The sequence below is a fragment of the Dermacentor andersoni genome, chromosome 6 (genome assembly GCF_023375885.2).
Source record: "Dermacentor andersoni chromosome 6, qqDerAnde1_hic_scaffold, whole genome shotgun sequence".
In the NCBI taxonomy this organism is placed as follows: domain Eukaryota; kingdom Metazoa; phylum Arthropoda; class Arachnida; order Ixodida; family Ixodidae; genus Dermacentor; species Dermacentor andersoni.
The window spans coordinates 173,273,723-173,289,855 of NC_092819.1; the positions used below are offsets into that span (position 1 = coordinate 173,273,723).

The 16,133-nt window shown below is 43.4% G+C and overlaps 1 protein-coding gene across 3 annotated transcripts in view; it reads right to left on the reverse strand.

Annotated features, from left to right (window-relative positions):
• Positions 1–1,048: 1,048 nt before the first annotated feature.
• The window catches only part of LOC126523442 (UPF0462 protein C4orf33 homolog), a 288,556-nt gene continuing 273,471 nt past the window's right edge, over positions 1,049–16,133 (reverse strand). For 2 of the 3 annotated variants that reach the window (XM_055066822.1, XM_055066821.1), the window contains 2 exons: positions 4,556–4,653; positions 1,049–1,362 (listed from right to left, as the gene is read on the reverse strand). In XM_055066822.1, coding sequence (XP_054922797.1) covers positions 1,271–1,362; positions 4,556–4,653 — 190 coding nt within the window. In that variant the 3' untranslated portion in view covers positions 1,049–1,270. The remainder of the gene's footprint in view (positions 1,363–4,555; positions 4,654–16,133) is intronic. The other variant, XM_055066823.2, reaches the window with a different exon arrangement.

Below are 16,133 nucleotides of genomic sequence, written 5' to 3' on the forward strand. Positions count from 1 at the left end.
TCAATATAAGTCAGCCAGGAAAGATCGCCAGAAATATTCACGCCAAGGTATTTGCAAGTGTTGACATGCGTCAAGCTAGCGTTATCAAGAAAGTACATGTAAGAATCTCTCTCTCTCAATGTTAGAAGTGTGAAGCGAAACTCCAATCGATCTATATTTAATGATGCTAAGTTTCCTTAACGAAGAATCGCACCAAGCAGACATACTTCAGCTTGAAGCGTAAGATGGTTAGAGTGGTTTCTTATCTCAGATGGATAACGCAGTGATTCTCCAATACTTTCTCTTCGGAGGAAATATTGCTGGGAAGGTTCTTAGCGTAGATGACAAACACTAGTGGTCCTGATACCGAAGCTTGCAGCAGGCCAGATGTCGTCTTGTCGGAAGGTGATTTGTTATCGTTAGCGGTTACCAACTGCATGTGATTATAAAGAAAACACTGGGTTTCACATGAGTAGTTTTCTACAGCCATGCTAACGAATTTAAAAAGAGGAATCTTATTCGAGAAAATGGAAGAAATTACTGCAAATTACTTGCTCCATTAATTTGCACAGTAGGCTGGTTAATGATATTGGCCTGTAGTTTTAGGATCGTGAGCATTACCAGGCTTGTGTAGGGGAACCACCTCCTTCCCAACGTTCTAGTTATCCGGAAGTAGTCAGGAATCCAGGGACTCTGACCAAAGCTTAAGACAGAATTAGAGAAGAGAACCTTTAAGTGTTTTTAAAACACTTCGGGCTTATACTCTCTTCACCTGCAAACCAATGCACTTTCAAATTCTTAATTAGGTTGCGTAAGCCATTTCAGTCAAAAATAGTCGCTTCCTTTAAATAGAAATCGCGCACGCTGACATCTGGTAGTAAATATGGGAGGCTATTACTGACGAAATAGGCTGAAAGGATTGAGTTAAGAATAGTATAAACGTTCTCGCTGGGCAGAGCGATAAACACTTCCACATGCGCATTTTCCTATGGACTGCGTTAGACAGCTGAAAGATTGTTTTTTAATACGAAAAAAATGACAACCAGTCATTTGTTCCAGACCTTTGTGTATAAGACGAGAGAGGACACCTCAGTTAAAGAGAACAGCTGTTTCTGTCCATGGAAGTGCTCAGAAGTGATGTCTGTTTATTCCGGGGCATTAGCACCACATAGACCTGCCGAGGAGAGTCTTGCAGGAGTTCACCGGAAGATGAAGCCTAAATCGGTCAGGAGTGCTCTCACAGTGAATCCCATTTTAGCCAACGCCGGGACAGGTGAGCTTGTCTGCGGCATTACTTGAGTCGCCGCACTCCAAGAGCCAGTAGACAAACAACAAGCAGAGCCGTAGCTGGTCGAGCTGTGCTGGATGATGCCCAGTAGTAGTCTGCAATGACGTAAACGTCCGTCATCGACTAAGCTAGCAGCGTCAAATAGTATAGTATTCACAATTTCAGAAATGTGTACCATTACATTGGCACTATAAACAACCTTCTTCATTGTAGACCTATGCAGCCATCCGTACGATCCAACTAACATATGTATTTGTAATTTTAGTGGTGTAATACTGTGGCAATACATGCTACTAACATTCCAAGCGCGCTATACTGTGTTTTTTCTTCGTCATTCTTTTAGGTAGCTTCAGCTTGAGGCAAACCCTGAAGCGGCCCATCGAGATGTCTGTAATACGCGGAAATGGTTTCATGAGAAAACTGCGGAAATTTAAATCAAATTTGTTGTACTAGAGAGATGAAATATGTTTATAGCGACTCAATGTAAGAGATTTTTTATTTAGGGCTTGTAATAATTACAAAATTCCCCGCATTCTGTATGTTTAAATAAATCGAACCTTGACGTTAAAAAACCTATAACTGGCCAACCAAAACTAACATCGCAATTGTGTAAGGTAGAATCGTTAGGGCATTTAAAGCAGAGAAATATAATTATTTGCATATATCTTCAAGTACGATCTTTTTTCATGGGTTTCGCAAACGTTCTCCAAAATTAGCGATGCATTTAAGGGGATTGTATAATGAAGCAATATTGCCTGCCTCAGATGTGTTAGTGGTTGCAGTTTACGGAACTGCGACACTGCTTTTATTGCTGCGTTACAGGGTTGATGCTAGTTTTTTTTTGCGTGTGTGTTTGTAGCTTGGCTTATTGACATATAAGACAGGTTAGGTTGAGCCATTTCGCTCACATTGATAACGCGTTCCTTCTGTTATGCAACTTGAAAAATTACCGATTGACCTCAAATGTCCTGTACGATTCATGAATGGCTTCATAAGCGCATTTCATGTGCTGGTAATTTTGTGTGCATCAATGACCGAAAGCAATGGGGTTCACAAGATCGCAGGAAAAAACTGAACTTATTTGTAATTCAGACGCAAAAACTGAAATAATCTTGTGGACTGGAAAGTTCTCAAAGCCAAAATGAGGGGCGGGTTGTCATTCTTGAATTCAATCCATGTTATTGTAGAGACCATTGTTCATATCATCTTTAGAGGTTGATAACATTTGCTCGCTTCATCAAAAAAATTCAAGCAAGACTGCGAGTCGGCCTAGTTGGAACAAATTCATCTTAAACTTATTGTGCGCAACAAACAGGGACGATGAATAGAAGAAACACAAGGACGAGCGCTTTCTAACAACTGGTTTTTATTTTTGAAGACCCACCTGCTTCTATACCCACAGATATGCGCGATCAAGTCAGACATAGCAGGCCTATAGCGCATATAATACACACAGATCTGCGCGATCAACTCAAAAGAGCACATCTACAGTACATATACCACTTGTGATAAAAAACAAAGACGTGGAACAAAGCCACCCGGTCAACATAAGAACAGCAAGGTGCATGAAACATCCACTTACGATAAAATGCGTTAAAGATGTGATGATAGAAGTGAATTTTCTTTATCCAACAATGAAACCGATGGATGGCTGATGCATATTTCTTTTTGTTTTTCAATCCAGTGTGCTTCCACAATTTCCCTCGCGGTTTGATTCCTATTCCTATACAAAATGATGGTGCTACTAAGACAGGGGGAGCAATCATGTTTTTGGCCATGCATTGCCAAATGCGTGCTAGGGCGACCTTTCAGACTGGACAAGTGTTCCCTTAACCTGGTGTTCGTCCTTGTGTTTCTTCTATTCTTCGTCCCTGTTTTTTGCGCACAATAAGTTTTAAGATGAAAAAAATTCACTTGTGAATATAAAATGTCATGGAAATAAAATAACTTATTCTAGAGAGTCACGCAAAACTTACTCACACTTCTGTCAATTTTTACAATCATTATTCGCAAGCACTTGTGTTCGGGAACCGGTAACACTCGGCGTCTGTCTCTTGCTTAGACGCAGTACTACGGCTAATCTATATCTCAAAAAACTAACTGGAACGCACCACTTCTCAATCTAAACAAAAAAGTGCAGCACCAAAATATTTCCTCTTCCAATTCTCCTCGATTTTATTTGCAATGATGGGATTAACGCGCGTCTTAAAGCAAAGCTACATGTAAGTGACCGCCGTATTGGGCAATCTTCTTTTCTTACACAATACATAGCTTTCAAAAGTAACTAGTAGTAAATAGAATTATTGTAGTCGTTGAGCTGCATTACTTCAAGCGGCGGAAATTACTCAATCGAATAATTCTAATTGCTTAATTGACCTAATAATATATCACCAATTATTTCTAAATAATCACGTTGCGACACATATTGGGATTTACGAATTCTAGCCAGTAAACTTACAAGGAACATTCGCTTATAACGAAGGGTGGCATCTGCTAAGAGATATGCGCCATCACACTGGCGGTAAACATGACGTATTCTTCCACTTACCTTCTTTAACGAAGCACCGTTTTATGCATTGAAGCACAAAAGTAACTGAAACACGGATGTTTTCGTCGCATGTTTTTGAAACAAATGTCGCCGCACTGACGCCATCCTCAAAATTCTTTCTAACTTGTTACACGTTGCAGTCTGACGGGCCACATTCCGTAAAATGGAATCATCTCGAGAGAAATGATTAAAAAAATTAAAGTAAATTATGCCATCTTACAAGCCAAATCACGATTTCATTATGAGCCGCGTCGAATGGGTGGTCTCCCTACCAGTTGTGACCGTTTGGGGCTCTTTGCCCAATGCGTAGTGCACCGCCCTTCTTGCATTTCGCCCTCACGAAGACTCGGCTGCCGGGACGGGCTTTCGATCCCCTGACTTTGAGCTTAGCGGCGCAACGCCAAAGCTACTCCGCTAGCATGGCGGGTTAATAATTCAAATTATCTGGAGAATCATTGTTAATTAAGCAATTGCGCATTTCTGTTTGTCGAGCAGTAATGCCCAACATCGTAATGTCAAACATAATGCCCTCATGGAGTAATGCAGCTCAGAGGTTATAATTGTGCCACCTGTCATATAGAACTTTTAAAAATTCTGTATACTCTAGAAAAACATCTGGTGTGAATCCGTCTTTGCAGTGTCTGGAAATAAATATTACAATAAGAAAATGGGCAAATGCGGCGCAGACTGACTGCATATTCTGCACCACTTTTTTTCACGATCCTAGCTTGCCTACTTACCTTCGAAGGCCCTCTTCCAGGTGTGAGAAAGCTTCTTGGGTTCATACTTGGCGCAGATACGCTTGATCTCTAGTTCGCCGAAAGTCTTCACAGCGGTGCTTTTAGGATAATATGGAAGGACGCAAAAAATATTCAGTTAGGCACAAAATGAAATTGAGAGTTATTGACAGGCAGGCTGGAAAAACTAGTGATTGCCTGCTTTAAAAAAATTAAATTTAACGATCACGATATGTTGGGGGTGCATTATGGAGTAAAAAAAATGTGACAGTTCATTTCGCCTGCCAGCTACTTCTTTGAGAAAACTATAACAACGCCATTCGGTTCATCACCACGCACAGAAAAGCAACCTTTACTTATTTCGATACCGGTAAATATTTACAGAACTTTCTATAAGGAAAAAGCCCCAATGCACATGAAACTACCACGGATAAGCTCTACACACTTAAGCAAATGTACACCCTTTGGTGTGTATATTTACCACACCACAGTAATGGTCATCTGTCCTGCTTACGTGTACTTTCTTGAAAGCGCTGCGCTCGCTACTTTCCTGCCGAGAATGCTCTCTCATGCTGATAACGGGCATGCCGTTGGTGACTTGGAAGTACCGGGTTCGCCGCGTTAAATCAAGGAAATGCGAACAAGACAGATGACGATTATTGTGTGGCGAAAGGGTGTAATTTTGCTTAAGTGTGAAAGTGTACAGAAAGTCAAAAAAGTCCACTAGAAAAACAAAGTAGTAAACAAAAAAATTCTGAAGCTTTAAAACAATGCCAGCAGCGCAGCGAGTACCTAAAAGAGCTAAATTAGGATTAGTAAGTCACGATCTAGGCACTACGCTCTTTGCCGTTGTTAAATAGCACATATTCAAGAAGCGACAATAAAGACAACGGCCAACAAAAAGGACGATGCGCCACTTTGTATTCTGGGCTGGCTGCCGGGGCGTTTACGGCGCTTTTTATAGGTTAGTACTTGATGTCCGCATTACGAAGAAATGTAGTGGCAAAGATGCCGCAGAATAGTGCTCTCGTTGGTCGAGCTAATCGTTTATTGCCATTGTTGAACGATCGGTAGCAGAGCTGCATTACCATGAAAATAATGTGGCCCGGGCTATCAGCCCATCGCGCCTAAAGAGAGGCCGCTTTTTTCCGGTTTCATTTATTCACAGGCTTGCTCTATATTTTTGTCTAAGATGTGCAGTACATGCAATAAGTTTTCTTTTACCGCAAAGCTGTATACTTCTACCGTCCAAGGAAATTTTCGTGTCCTTGGCATGGTAAGCAAAAAACTCCACATACAGGGGCCGATCCCGGCGGACCCGCGGCGGAGGTAAAGCAGGCGCTAAGCACAATCTATACGCGGGCCTATCCAGAAGGTAGTGCAATGGCGGGCCGACCCGCGGCGGAGCGGAAGCAGGCGTTAAACACTACCCATACGGAGGCTGCTACCGAAGATAGTGCAATGCCGGGCAAAGCCGCAGCGGAGCTGAGGCCGGCGTTAAGCACACCCCATACGCAGGCTGCTCCCGAAGATAGTGCAATGCCGGGCCGACCCGCGGCGGAGGTGAAGCAGCTGTTAAGCACTCCCCGTACGCGGACCTATCCTGAAGATAGTGCAATGACGGGCCGATGCGCGGCGGAGGTTAAGCAGGCGTTAAGAACTCCCTCTAGGGAGTTCTTAATGCAAGTGCAAAATGAATTGGCAAACGTACTCATTGCTTGCCAAGGCAAGAGGTCTTAAATGTATTGGTCCTTGGCAGGGTTAAATGTCAACTCCTCTTATCCCGTCCGGTCACGCAATAACTCCGTTGTATTGAGAACTCATACAGAACTTGCATATACAAATCCGTTGTATGTGTGAGAACTGTATCGAGCTGGACAAGTCACAACGAAAAACGACCACCGACTGCTTTCCTCTAGTCTTTGGCTAGAACATGCGCATACCGATTGCAGCAGTGGACGCCACATAAATGCACACAGAGCTACTTTGCGCCGAAAGCTACTCAAAAGCGGTGTCAATGCTTCAGTACCTTTAGATTTCCGAAAAACTATAGCGAAGGCGGAGGCTTATAGCATGTCGAGTGAAAGAAGCTCTGGCTGAAAGGAGAGTTACAGAAGTTTGATGCCGGTGCTAAACGCCCCTCTACATCTCCTGCTCCTTTTCCAATAAGGACTGGACGTTAAGAGGAAGGAAAATTTTGCCTCAGCACTGTTTACAGGCAGATAAACCATGAAATTTACCTATTCCCCTATCCAGTGCTGTATAAACACGATAATTAATGAAACCTTAGGCTGAAAGCTTTTTTAAGTCTCGAATTTTTCAAGGACCTTTCGCAAGTTCCTCTACAAAAGAGACCAAGAAGTTATTGGCGTTTATTAAACCACTAGATGTATATGAGTATGAGCCTCCCCACTGTCTAGAAAAATTTTTCAGCCTGGTTTAAGAAGTTGGTGAACAGAGCTCTAAAGCCAAACTTGGTACTCTTCTGCAGCGTTTACATTGATAACATTCTAGTCTACTCACGGTCAGAAGAGGAACACTCTGCACACCCGGCGAAAGTTTTGCAAACACTCAGTTACACAAATTTCATGATATATGAGAATAAAAGCGAATTGTTTTAGTCAGATGTGGTTGTTCTTGTAAGGGTATTTGACGGAGCTACCAAGAGCACCAAACAGAAGTCTACTCAAGGGATCACAAAACTTACGAAGACGCATGTTCTTAACTCCCTCAGGGTTTTGCTCAAACTGGCAGGTCACTCACAGAGCTTTATTGAAATTTTTTGAAGATAACCAGTGTTTGATGGAGCTCACTAAAAAGTTTACCTTTCGCTTGGGCCATAGAACGCGAAATGACCTTTAAAGAGATTGTGCATCACACATCGTCTGACCCTGCTCTCACTTTGCCAGAGTGTAGTTTACCCTTTGAGTTTAACATATACTCTTTTGTTTATGGTATGGTCGCATTTCTGTGCCAAACACACCTCCTTTGTCGTCCAACTCTAGAGCTGCGGGTTATAGGACACTACATCTGTACATTCAACTATACAAAACTCAATGATTGAACAAATGAGAAAGAGGCTCTGGCCGTTCTAATGCCTGTGCGTTACATCTGATCATGCGGCGACGGTAGGAAGTCAGAGTTATACACAGACCATGAAGCACTGACTACGTTATGAATATGTCAGAGCCCCGAGGGAAGCTGGCCCGATGGATCAATCAGTTCTAGCAATATGGCTTAGATTTGTTCCACCGAGCGGGCGGTCACCTCACAGACGCCGATGCCCGGTCACGGTTGGCAGTTGAGGTCGCATTTGTAACGGAAAACTTACAATATGGGAAGGACATGAACATCTGCACTTCATCACTGTACCAGAACGTCACTGTACAAGAGAAACTAATCCCAAACATGCTTCACTTATGCCACGATAGCCCAGAATGTGGTCACCATGAAGCCTTCTCGCGAACGTATAACGACTTGTAGCGGTGAGACTATCAGAATGGAACACGCTAGTACAGTTGACTTGAACGGCCGCGGTAGCGGCCACTCATGCGATCCTGCTGCACCATGGCTCGTCGGCCTAAATAAAGTGCTACTACAGCGGCTAGCTATTCGCGCCACCTCCCACAAATTGGTGACCCGGAAGACCAAGCCTAGCCATGCCATCGCCCCCCCACAAATTGGTGACCCGAATGACCAAGCCCAGCCATGCCAGTGACAGCACACTTCCTCTACCAAAGCGAGTGGCGTGGCGTCACGTTCTCCGGTAGACGTCCCATGGTTGTAGGGTGTCCGGCAATTCTACATCGACACGCCGGACATACGGTTCATCCAGCAGGACAGCCACTTCCTTCTCAACTTCAGGCTCCGGTTGCGTTCCAGGCTCCGGTTGCCATCCCCCGGGTCCAAAATTTACGAAGACTTGCGGGCAGCCGTACTTTCTCACTGTGTCACCTCGAGCGCTCAGGCACAACCACTCTCGCCATTTGAACCGTCGTTTCATTCCGCGTCTTGTCGTCCCTTATCGCCTGCGTCCACCTGTGCCGATCCTCGACACGCGCCGGCCCAAGCATAAACCTCTACTCGGTTTGTGAGCTTCCACCCCAGCTCAAAGGTAGCTGCGCGACAACTCTTTCCAAGAAATTCACTGGGCCATACGTAACTGCTTTCAGCTATTCTGCGGCCTGCCATCGTTCCCGCCAACTGTCTGCTTTCCCTTCGGGGGCACCTCACACATCACCGATACAGAGGCTCTCCTACCGGCTACAGTAGACGTAAATTTCACTTTTCCAGGCACGGCGACGCCACAAGCACCACATACGCGATGCATTCAGTGACCACTGCAACCCTGATGCTATCGTCATTGTAGATTTCACCGCAAGCAGCAGCAGGCGAGCCTTCCGATGTTTTCTGCTCAGACCTCCTACCCATGCATGGTCAACCAAAGTTTCGCAGGAGCAGCTCTGTGCCATCTGGTTTCTTCAGCTCGAAAATCACTTCAACGTCAACATGAGTGGCCAACACCTGCACTACATCCACGCAAGTACCGAACTACCAGACAATCTACTTTTCGAGTTCCGCCCTCTACATTCTACACGCCCGGGCCTCTATGAGAACCTGCGGCAGGTCGCGATTCTCCCCTACGTTATAACTATGGCTGCGCCTAGCTCACAACCTACGCTGCTGGTGCTGCCTGATACATATCTCTCGTATTCCGTGAACCCGACACTACCAAAGACGACACCATCAGCACACTTCACGTGCAATTTATCATTGGCCTTTCTTTCAATCGCACTTTGCACAAGGAGGGGGCCCTGTAGGGGTAGGACTATGGCCTCCAAAAAAGGCGACGAAGACGATGGACTCGCGTGCAGGTAGCGCGAGAAGGGAACACGCTAGCGCGCTCGACATGAGCAGTCTCGGTGTCGGCTGCTTCCGAGATGCCTCTGCACCTTGTCTGGCTGGCCTATATAAGCTTCGGCTACGGCGGCTACCTTTTCACGCTGCTTCCCACAACACAATCGTAAGCAGTTCACATAAAAAAACACGAAAAAGGACTTCAAATACTATGTTAAGTCGTGCCACTTGTCAAGCTGAAGCCAAATATTCGCGTCCACCCGATGAGCTAATCTCACTGAATCGCTCAGAGGAACCCTTTGAAGTAGAGGGCGGGTATATGCAAACTGAAAAATAATCCTGGCATCGGTAAGACACATTCTTTTCTGGTTGCGATAGATCAGTGTGCCAGTATGGCACCAGTACATGCTGAGGGAGAAGCCACGAGCAGCTTTATGGCTCTGACAGAGCAATATTTTCAAAACTGAAAGTTGTCAGCTGGTACAATCGACACAATATTAAGCTAGAGGCTTCAGGAATGGGGAGGTTCCGGTGGTGTTACGATACCACGTTGTGCTTAGCATAATTCATAGCCAAATGGATCAGGTGAAAAGCTCATCTGCGACCTTAAGCAATTTATGTTTATGTACGCAATTCTTAAATGCGAATGCAAATGCTCCTTAAAACAGCTGTGCTTCATTACAACGGGACGCCCACTACTAATTTTCGTTGCAGCCAGCGTTAGACCGAAATAATTTGGGCAAGTATAGACCGTTGCTAATCTTGCCTGTGTTCTCAAAAGTCTTCAAAAAATTCTGCATAGTCCATTCTCAGATATCACTGCTAATTACAATTTCCTTACAGCTTATCAGATTGGTTTTCGGATAAAATAATTCAGCTGAACTGACGCTGCTGTAGCAAAAAGAGTGTATACTTGTACAATTTGAAAATAAGGCGCCTGTTCTTGCTACATTGATTTTCCAAGGTATTTCGTTCAATTATTTGTTCGAATATTTTTAAACAAATTGTATTGATATGATATTCGTGGACAGGCCTGAAGGCTTCTTGTCTCTTATTTATCAAACAGGCAATATGTCGCGAAGATAACCAACTCGTGTTGCGGTGTGAAACCTGTGCTATGTGGAGTGCCCTGGGGCACTCCACATCATAATACAGTAAATATGAACGGCGAAGCCAAATACATTAGATATGCTGCTGGTACATTTTTTTCAGGGCATGATATTCAAAGCTTTTAACAATTTGTTCTAGCGCAAAGAAAACACTAGAGACACGGTCAGCAGCATCTGATATGTGTCTTACCCAACATAAAACAAAAGCTGTTATATTAGGACCAAATATTAAAATATTTGCATGTCATCAAGGCATAGTACTGAGGGCTTGCCACATTGAAATTGTTCAGCGTTTTAAATATATGGGCACAATTCTTTCAGCGAATATGAGTTGTGATTTGCATGTAACCCATGTCCAGCAATAACTTACTCCGTTGACAGCTGTAATTCATGAGCTTCGATACTGCTTTCAAAAAGAATCAAGCTTATCCTCTATCACTGGCTCATTAGCTCCAGTTTACATTATTGCCAACTAGTATGAGGTACAACGATGGTCACTAAACTTGATCAAATTTACTTCGCACAAAAAACCTCTTGGATATTATTTCGATACGCATTTTACAGCGAAAGCTGCATATGACTAAGTTTCCGTAGTTTCTTTGGCGTCCAGCAACAGAACGGAACTTAGCGGTTTCAAACAAACCCATAAGGGTGCAGTGCCGCGGCGCAGATGTCAAAATGGGGAACCGATTAGAGCGCTCGTCATGAACAAATAGCGTGACGTCAAGGTTATTGTGATACATACGCAGGAGAGCTATCGGCGCTATAAACAGCTGCGTTATCTATTGTGCCGAAACGTATAGTTCGTACACCGGTACAACAACATGCGTACGAGGAGCGCCGGAGGGAACAACAACGAGAATGTAAACGGCGCCGGCGCGAAACGACCACCAATGAATAACGTCCTCGCGATGTTGAACGAAAACGACCTCCGCACCTCCGAACGAGCAACCACGCCAGAGCAGCAACGCAAAAAATGACCATTCCACTCCGTGAAGATGGAATGGCAGCGAAAGCAATTTGCTTTTCTTTTGATAGCTTTGACTGTCGTCAGCTTTCGCTGCCATTCCATCTTTATAGAGTGGAATGGTTGTCATTCTCTTCGGCACCTACTAACGTTTTATTCGGCAGTTCACGAGTAGCTTAGACCAACCAGATATATAAGATTCTTGTTGATCTGAGTCATGACTTAAATAATACGGTATCAGCACAACAGTACTAAAAGCTCATCAATTCACAGTATACGTTGCGTTTCGATTCTTCTGTTGGGAGTTGGTTTCCCATAAGTCAGTGCCCGAAGGCTGTTTCTAGCATTTTTTTAATTACACACTTGTACCTATAAACGAATCTGTTTCACTGAAGAAGGGCAGCGGATTGGGCGAGTTGGTGTTCCACGGTAACAATAAAATTCAAACAGCGCTAGACGCGAGGACCTGTCGACCTGTCCTGTCATCTAGCGCTGTTTGAATTTTATTGTTACCATGGAACACCAACTCGCCCAATCCACTGCCCTTCTGCAGTTCATTTCTTGTACATGGGCTTCTTTTATGTGTCAATCAGCGCCGTGTTTGTCTCCTTCTCTTTCTGGCCCTGCCGTCTAGCGCTGTTTGAATTTTACTGTTTCACTGAAACCTGAGTGGCCTGCTATCTCGTTTTTTTTATCATAATTATTCGCTAAGCTCATTGCCAGGAAATGAATTTGCAAGCGCCTACTCAACACGGAAACGAGGGAACGATAAACATGAACAACGAGTGACGCTTTAGCACGAAAAAGGTATACTATTCCTCTAAAGAGGTACTTCGAAACATTTATATTGTTATGTTAGCGAATGCAATGAATCAGTCTAATGTTTACATTGTATTGCCTATTTATTTGAGTCTTGCACCTGGAAACTTCGTCACTACTGCCAAATAGTGTATTCAGAACTGTCTTGTGTTTGTCTGTCTGTAATGGGAAGTGGCAAAAGATATAAGTAGACTCAAGGATGAAATGAAGGCAGACCTATTCAAGCTAAAAGAAGAGATGAAACAAGAAATCAAAGCTTCCCGCGATTCCTTTGAATGGGAGAATTGCGGAATCAAATCCACAAGCTCAATATACGAATCGAAGAATATGGCGCAAAGGTTTGAGTTTGCCTTTAGTTCAATCGAGGAGCACAAGAAACCGGGCAAGGCGGTTGCGGATAGCTGGATTCTTGAATGTGAGAACGCGGTGGTTCGTGCTCAAGGCAAATGCCTTGAAAGCAAAGGCCAGCACCTCGAAACCCGGCTTGTTCTCGCGGAACAGTACTCGACGTAGGCAAATCTAGAAATTCAAGGAGTGCTGAAACAAGATGATTAATCTGTCATAAATATTGCGCCTAACATTGGCGGTGCCATAAGGGAGTCAATAATGGAAGGCTATATCGTGGCCTGTGGTCGAGTGCCGAGTCAAGGTACCGGCAAAAGTAACATCATCGTCCAGTTTGAATCACATGCAATGCGAGACATTATTCTAAACAAAGCAAAGAGAGGCCGTCTCACAAATAATGGGGTCGGATTGACCACTGGAAGCACTATCTATGTGAACGAGCATCTTTGCCGAGCCTTAAAAAATCTTCTAACTGTTGCCGTCAAGAAGAAATATGAATATAAATGGAAGTGTATCTGGTCGCTTAACGAAAAAATCTATGCCAAGCAAACTAACGATACGTCTGCCGTGTGCGTTCTTAATGAGCGCGCCATTGAAAGCTATTCTTGAGGCCGGCAATCGCGACCGCGTAGGCGCAGGTTACAGCGTGAGCTGGACCTTTCAGCACATCTTTCACAATGAATAACGATTGCGTCTACCTAAATTGTGTGTAACCTTCCGCTAATAAATCCAATTATCCGTCTTTCCAATCAGCTTTACATATCAATATCCGCTCTGCAATGAATAGAAAGGATGATATCTTACTTTATTTAGACAAAATCTCATTTAAACTGGCTGGTATTATTTTATCGTAAACCTGGTGTACAAGTGGTAGGAGCAAGTTGGTGCTATATGGATACGGCTTTCTTTCTCAATCGACCAGAAGAACATGGGGAACGTGTTGCGCTTTTTGTGACTAAACAGAAGAAATGTGTTTCGCTTCATGAATAATGCGTGTCAACAGAAGCCTATGAAATACCTATGAAATACAAACAATACGAAATAATTATTTTTGGTTGTCTATCGCTCACCAGGTGGAAACTGCAGGCGTTTCATGGAATTTTACGCATGTCTCTTGGATTTTGTCTGGATGAATAATTTTTACCTGACATGCGGTGGCGATTTCAATAGCAATATTCTGGAATACAGCAACGCATCCAGGGAAATGCATACATCATTGTCGGCGTCTGCTTTCACAAGTGTAAATACTACACCAACTCGCATTACGTGCTCTACAGTGACCTTGACCTTCTAGTAAGGAACGTCGAGACTAGCATTGACACCACTGGTACTACAGTTTCGAACCTGAGGGATCACTTTCCTGTTTATGCACTGTATAAAAATGAAAGCTGCATTAGAAACGATGGTATAGAAATGTTCACTGTTCAGTATATTACGGAGAGCAGGCTTGTCGCGTTTAGGGTGAGATACTGTAGCAAGACTGCTTTCTGTCTTACACACGTCAAGGTGGCTTACAAGTGATTCATGAAGCATCTTTTAAAAATATATGAAAAGCATTTTCCTATGAAACAAATAAAGCCGCCGAAGAAAGCTAGGAAGCCGTGGGTAACCAAAAAACACTTGAGAATGATCAGACGTAAAAATTGCATGTATCATTCATTTTTATAGTGACATTCTGCATTTCATTTAACAGAATTTAAATTTATTCCAGACGAATCAAATTCGGCACTTAGGCGTGGAAAACGGATTATGAGGAGACTTTCTTACTTGCCACACGGCAGCGCCCTAATAAGACATGGAATATATTCAATGATATTCTTGGCCATTGGACCAAAACGAGCGTTCTAGGCAGTATACTTCCTTTCGCTATTGAATTAAGGGATAAGGCCCTTGTAAATCGTTTTAATCACCGCTTCATTAACGCTTCCATTCCTTCTGCCTATCCCCTTCGCACAGCAACTTCGGGAACAACAAATGCTAGTAATGTTACCGCTAGCATTTTTTTCCAGCCTACCGACGAATATGAACTGTGTACCACATTTAAATAATTAAATGACACTAACGCCTTACACATCAGTCACCTACAAATGGGACCCATTAAGCACTGCATAACTTTCATTTGCCCCGATTTTGCTCATATATTCAATCGTGCGCCTCTGCACAAGCAATGAAGTACGGTAACGTTTCAGATATATTGAACGGCGGTAGTCCGAATGACCCAAACAACTATAGGCCAATCCAGGTCTTGCCTGTATAGTTGAAGGACAAAACTATACACTGTGGTATGGCGAATTTCCTCGATAAATTTGGTGTTATAACTAACGCGCCACATGGATTTAGGAAACACAGACCAACACAACCAGCTCTACAGTCGATGAAGGAAAATATAATAAAAACATAGAAAGGAATATCTATACTCTTGCGCTATTTATAAAATTTAGTAATGCATTTGACTGTCTCAGCCATAATATCTTATTAGATAAACTGGTGCGTTACTTAATACATGGTAGGCGTTTATCTCTTTTTTTGTCGTATCTAAGTGACAGAATACAGAGTATGTACGGGAAAAGTCACATATCGTTTTTCCTAATGAAATGATTTTGCCTACAACAGGGTAGCGTATTTGGACCGCTTTTGTTTATTGTCTGCATCAATGATATTGTAAAACTTGATAATAAAGCTCAATTCATTATAAACGCTGATGACTGCACTGCTATGTTATGTGAAAATGATATGCAGAATTCAACAGTAGACTGGAATGAACTCTTAGAAATATTGTCTATCTGTTGTGAGCTAAATTAAATTAAAATAATGCGCCTAAAACTAATGTAATCATTTTCCACTTCAAGAATAAGCTGCTACAATTAAACACTACCATCACATCATATCATATCGGTGGCGCCGATATCGTCGCTAGGCCTTCTCCGGTTCACCAAAAGCTAAAGCAGACGGCGCTTCGGAAGGAATTACCGACGCTTACAAGCCGCAATATTTTCTTATCGTTGTTGTCGCACTTCGTACTAATTATACACAAATAAGGAAATACGCGAATATCAGCGGCGCCGTCGGCTGTGATGCGAGCACAGCCGTCGTCTGCCGTCGGTACAGCTTAAAAACCAGGGAGGTTATCGCAGGAGTGAAGCAGCCGATTTACTCTTCAGAACATTGTTTCACTCACGCAAAATGGCGAGTAGAGGGAATTGCATTGTTCACTCCATCGCCAAGGAGAGAGTGAAGTTGGCTTTTTACTCTACCGTCCAGAGAGAGAGAGAGTAGAATGCCCGTTCTACTCTTGCGGCAATAGAGAATAAAACGTAGCATAGTCTTCTACTTAAACTGTAGGAGGCTGGCCCTGAGCATGGCGATGCATCACTCAGGCACGCTGAACAAAGAACACACCGTTTTGCTTCTAAGAGAGCAAGCAGCCACAGTTCAGAGGAATACGGAGCGAGCGCTCTACTTTTTCACTCGGAGTTGCTCCACC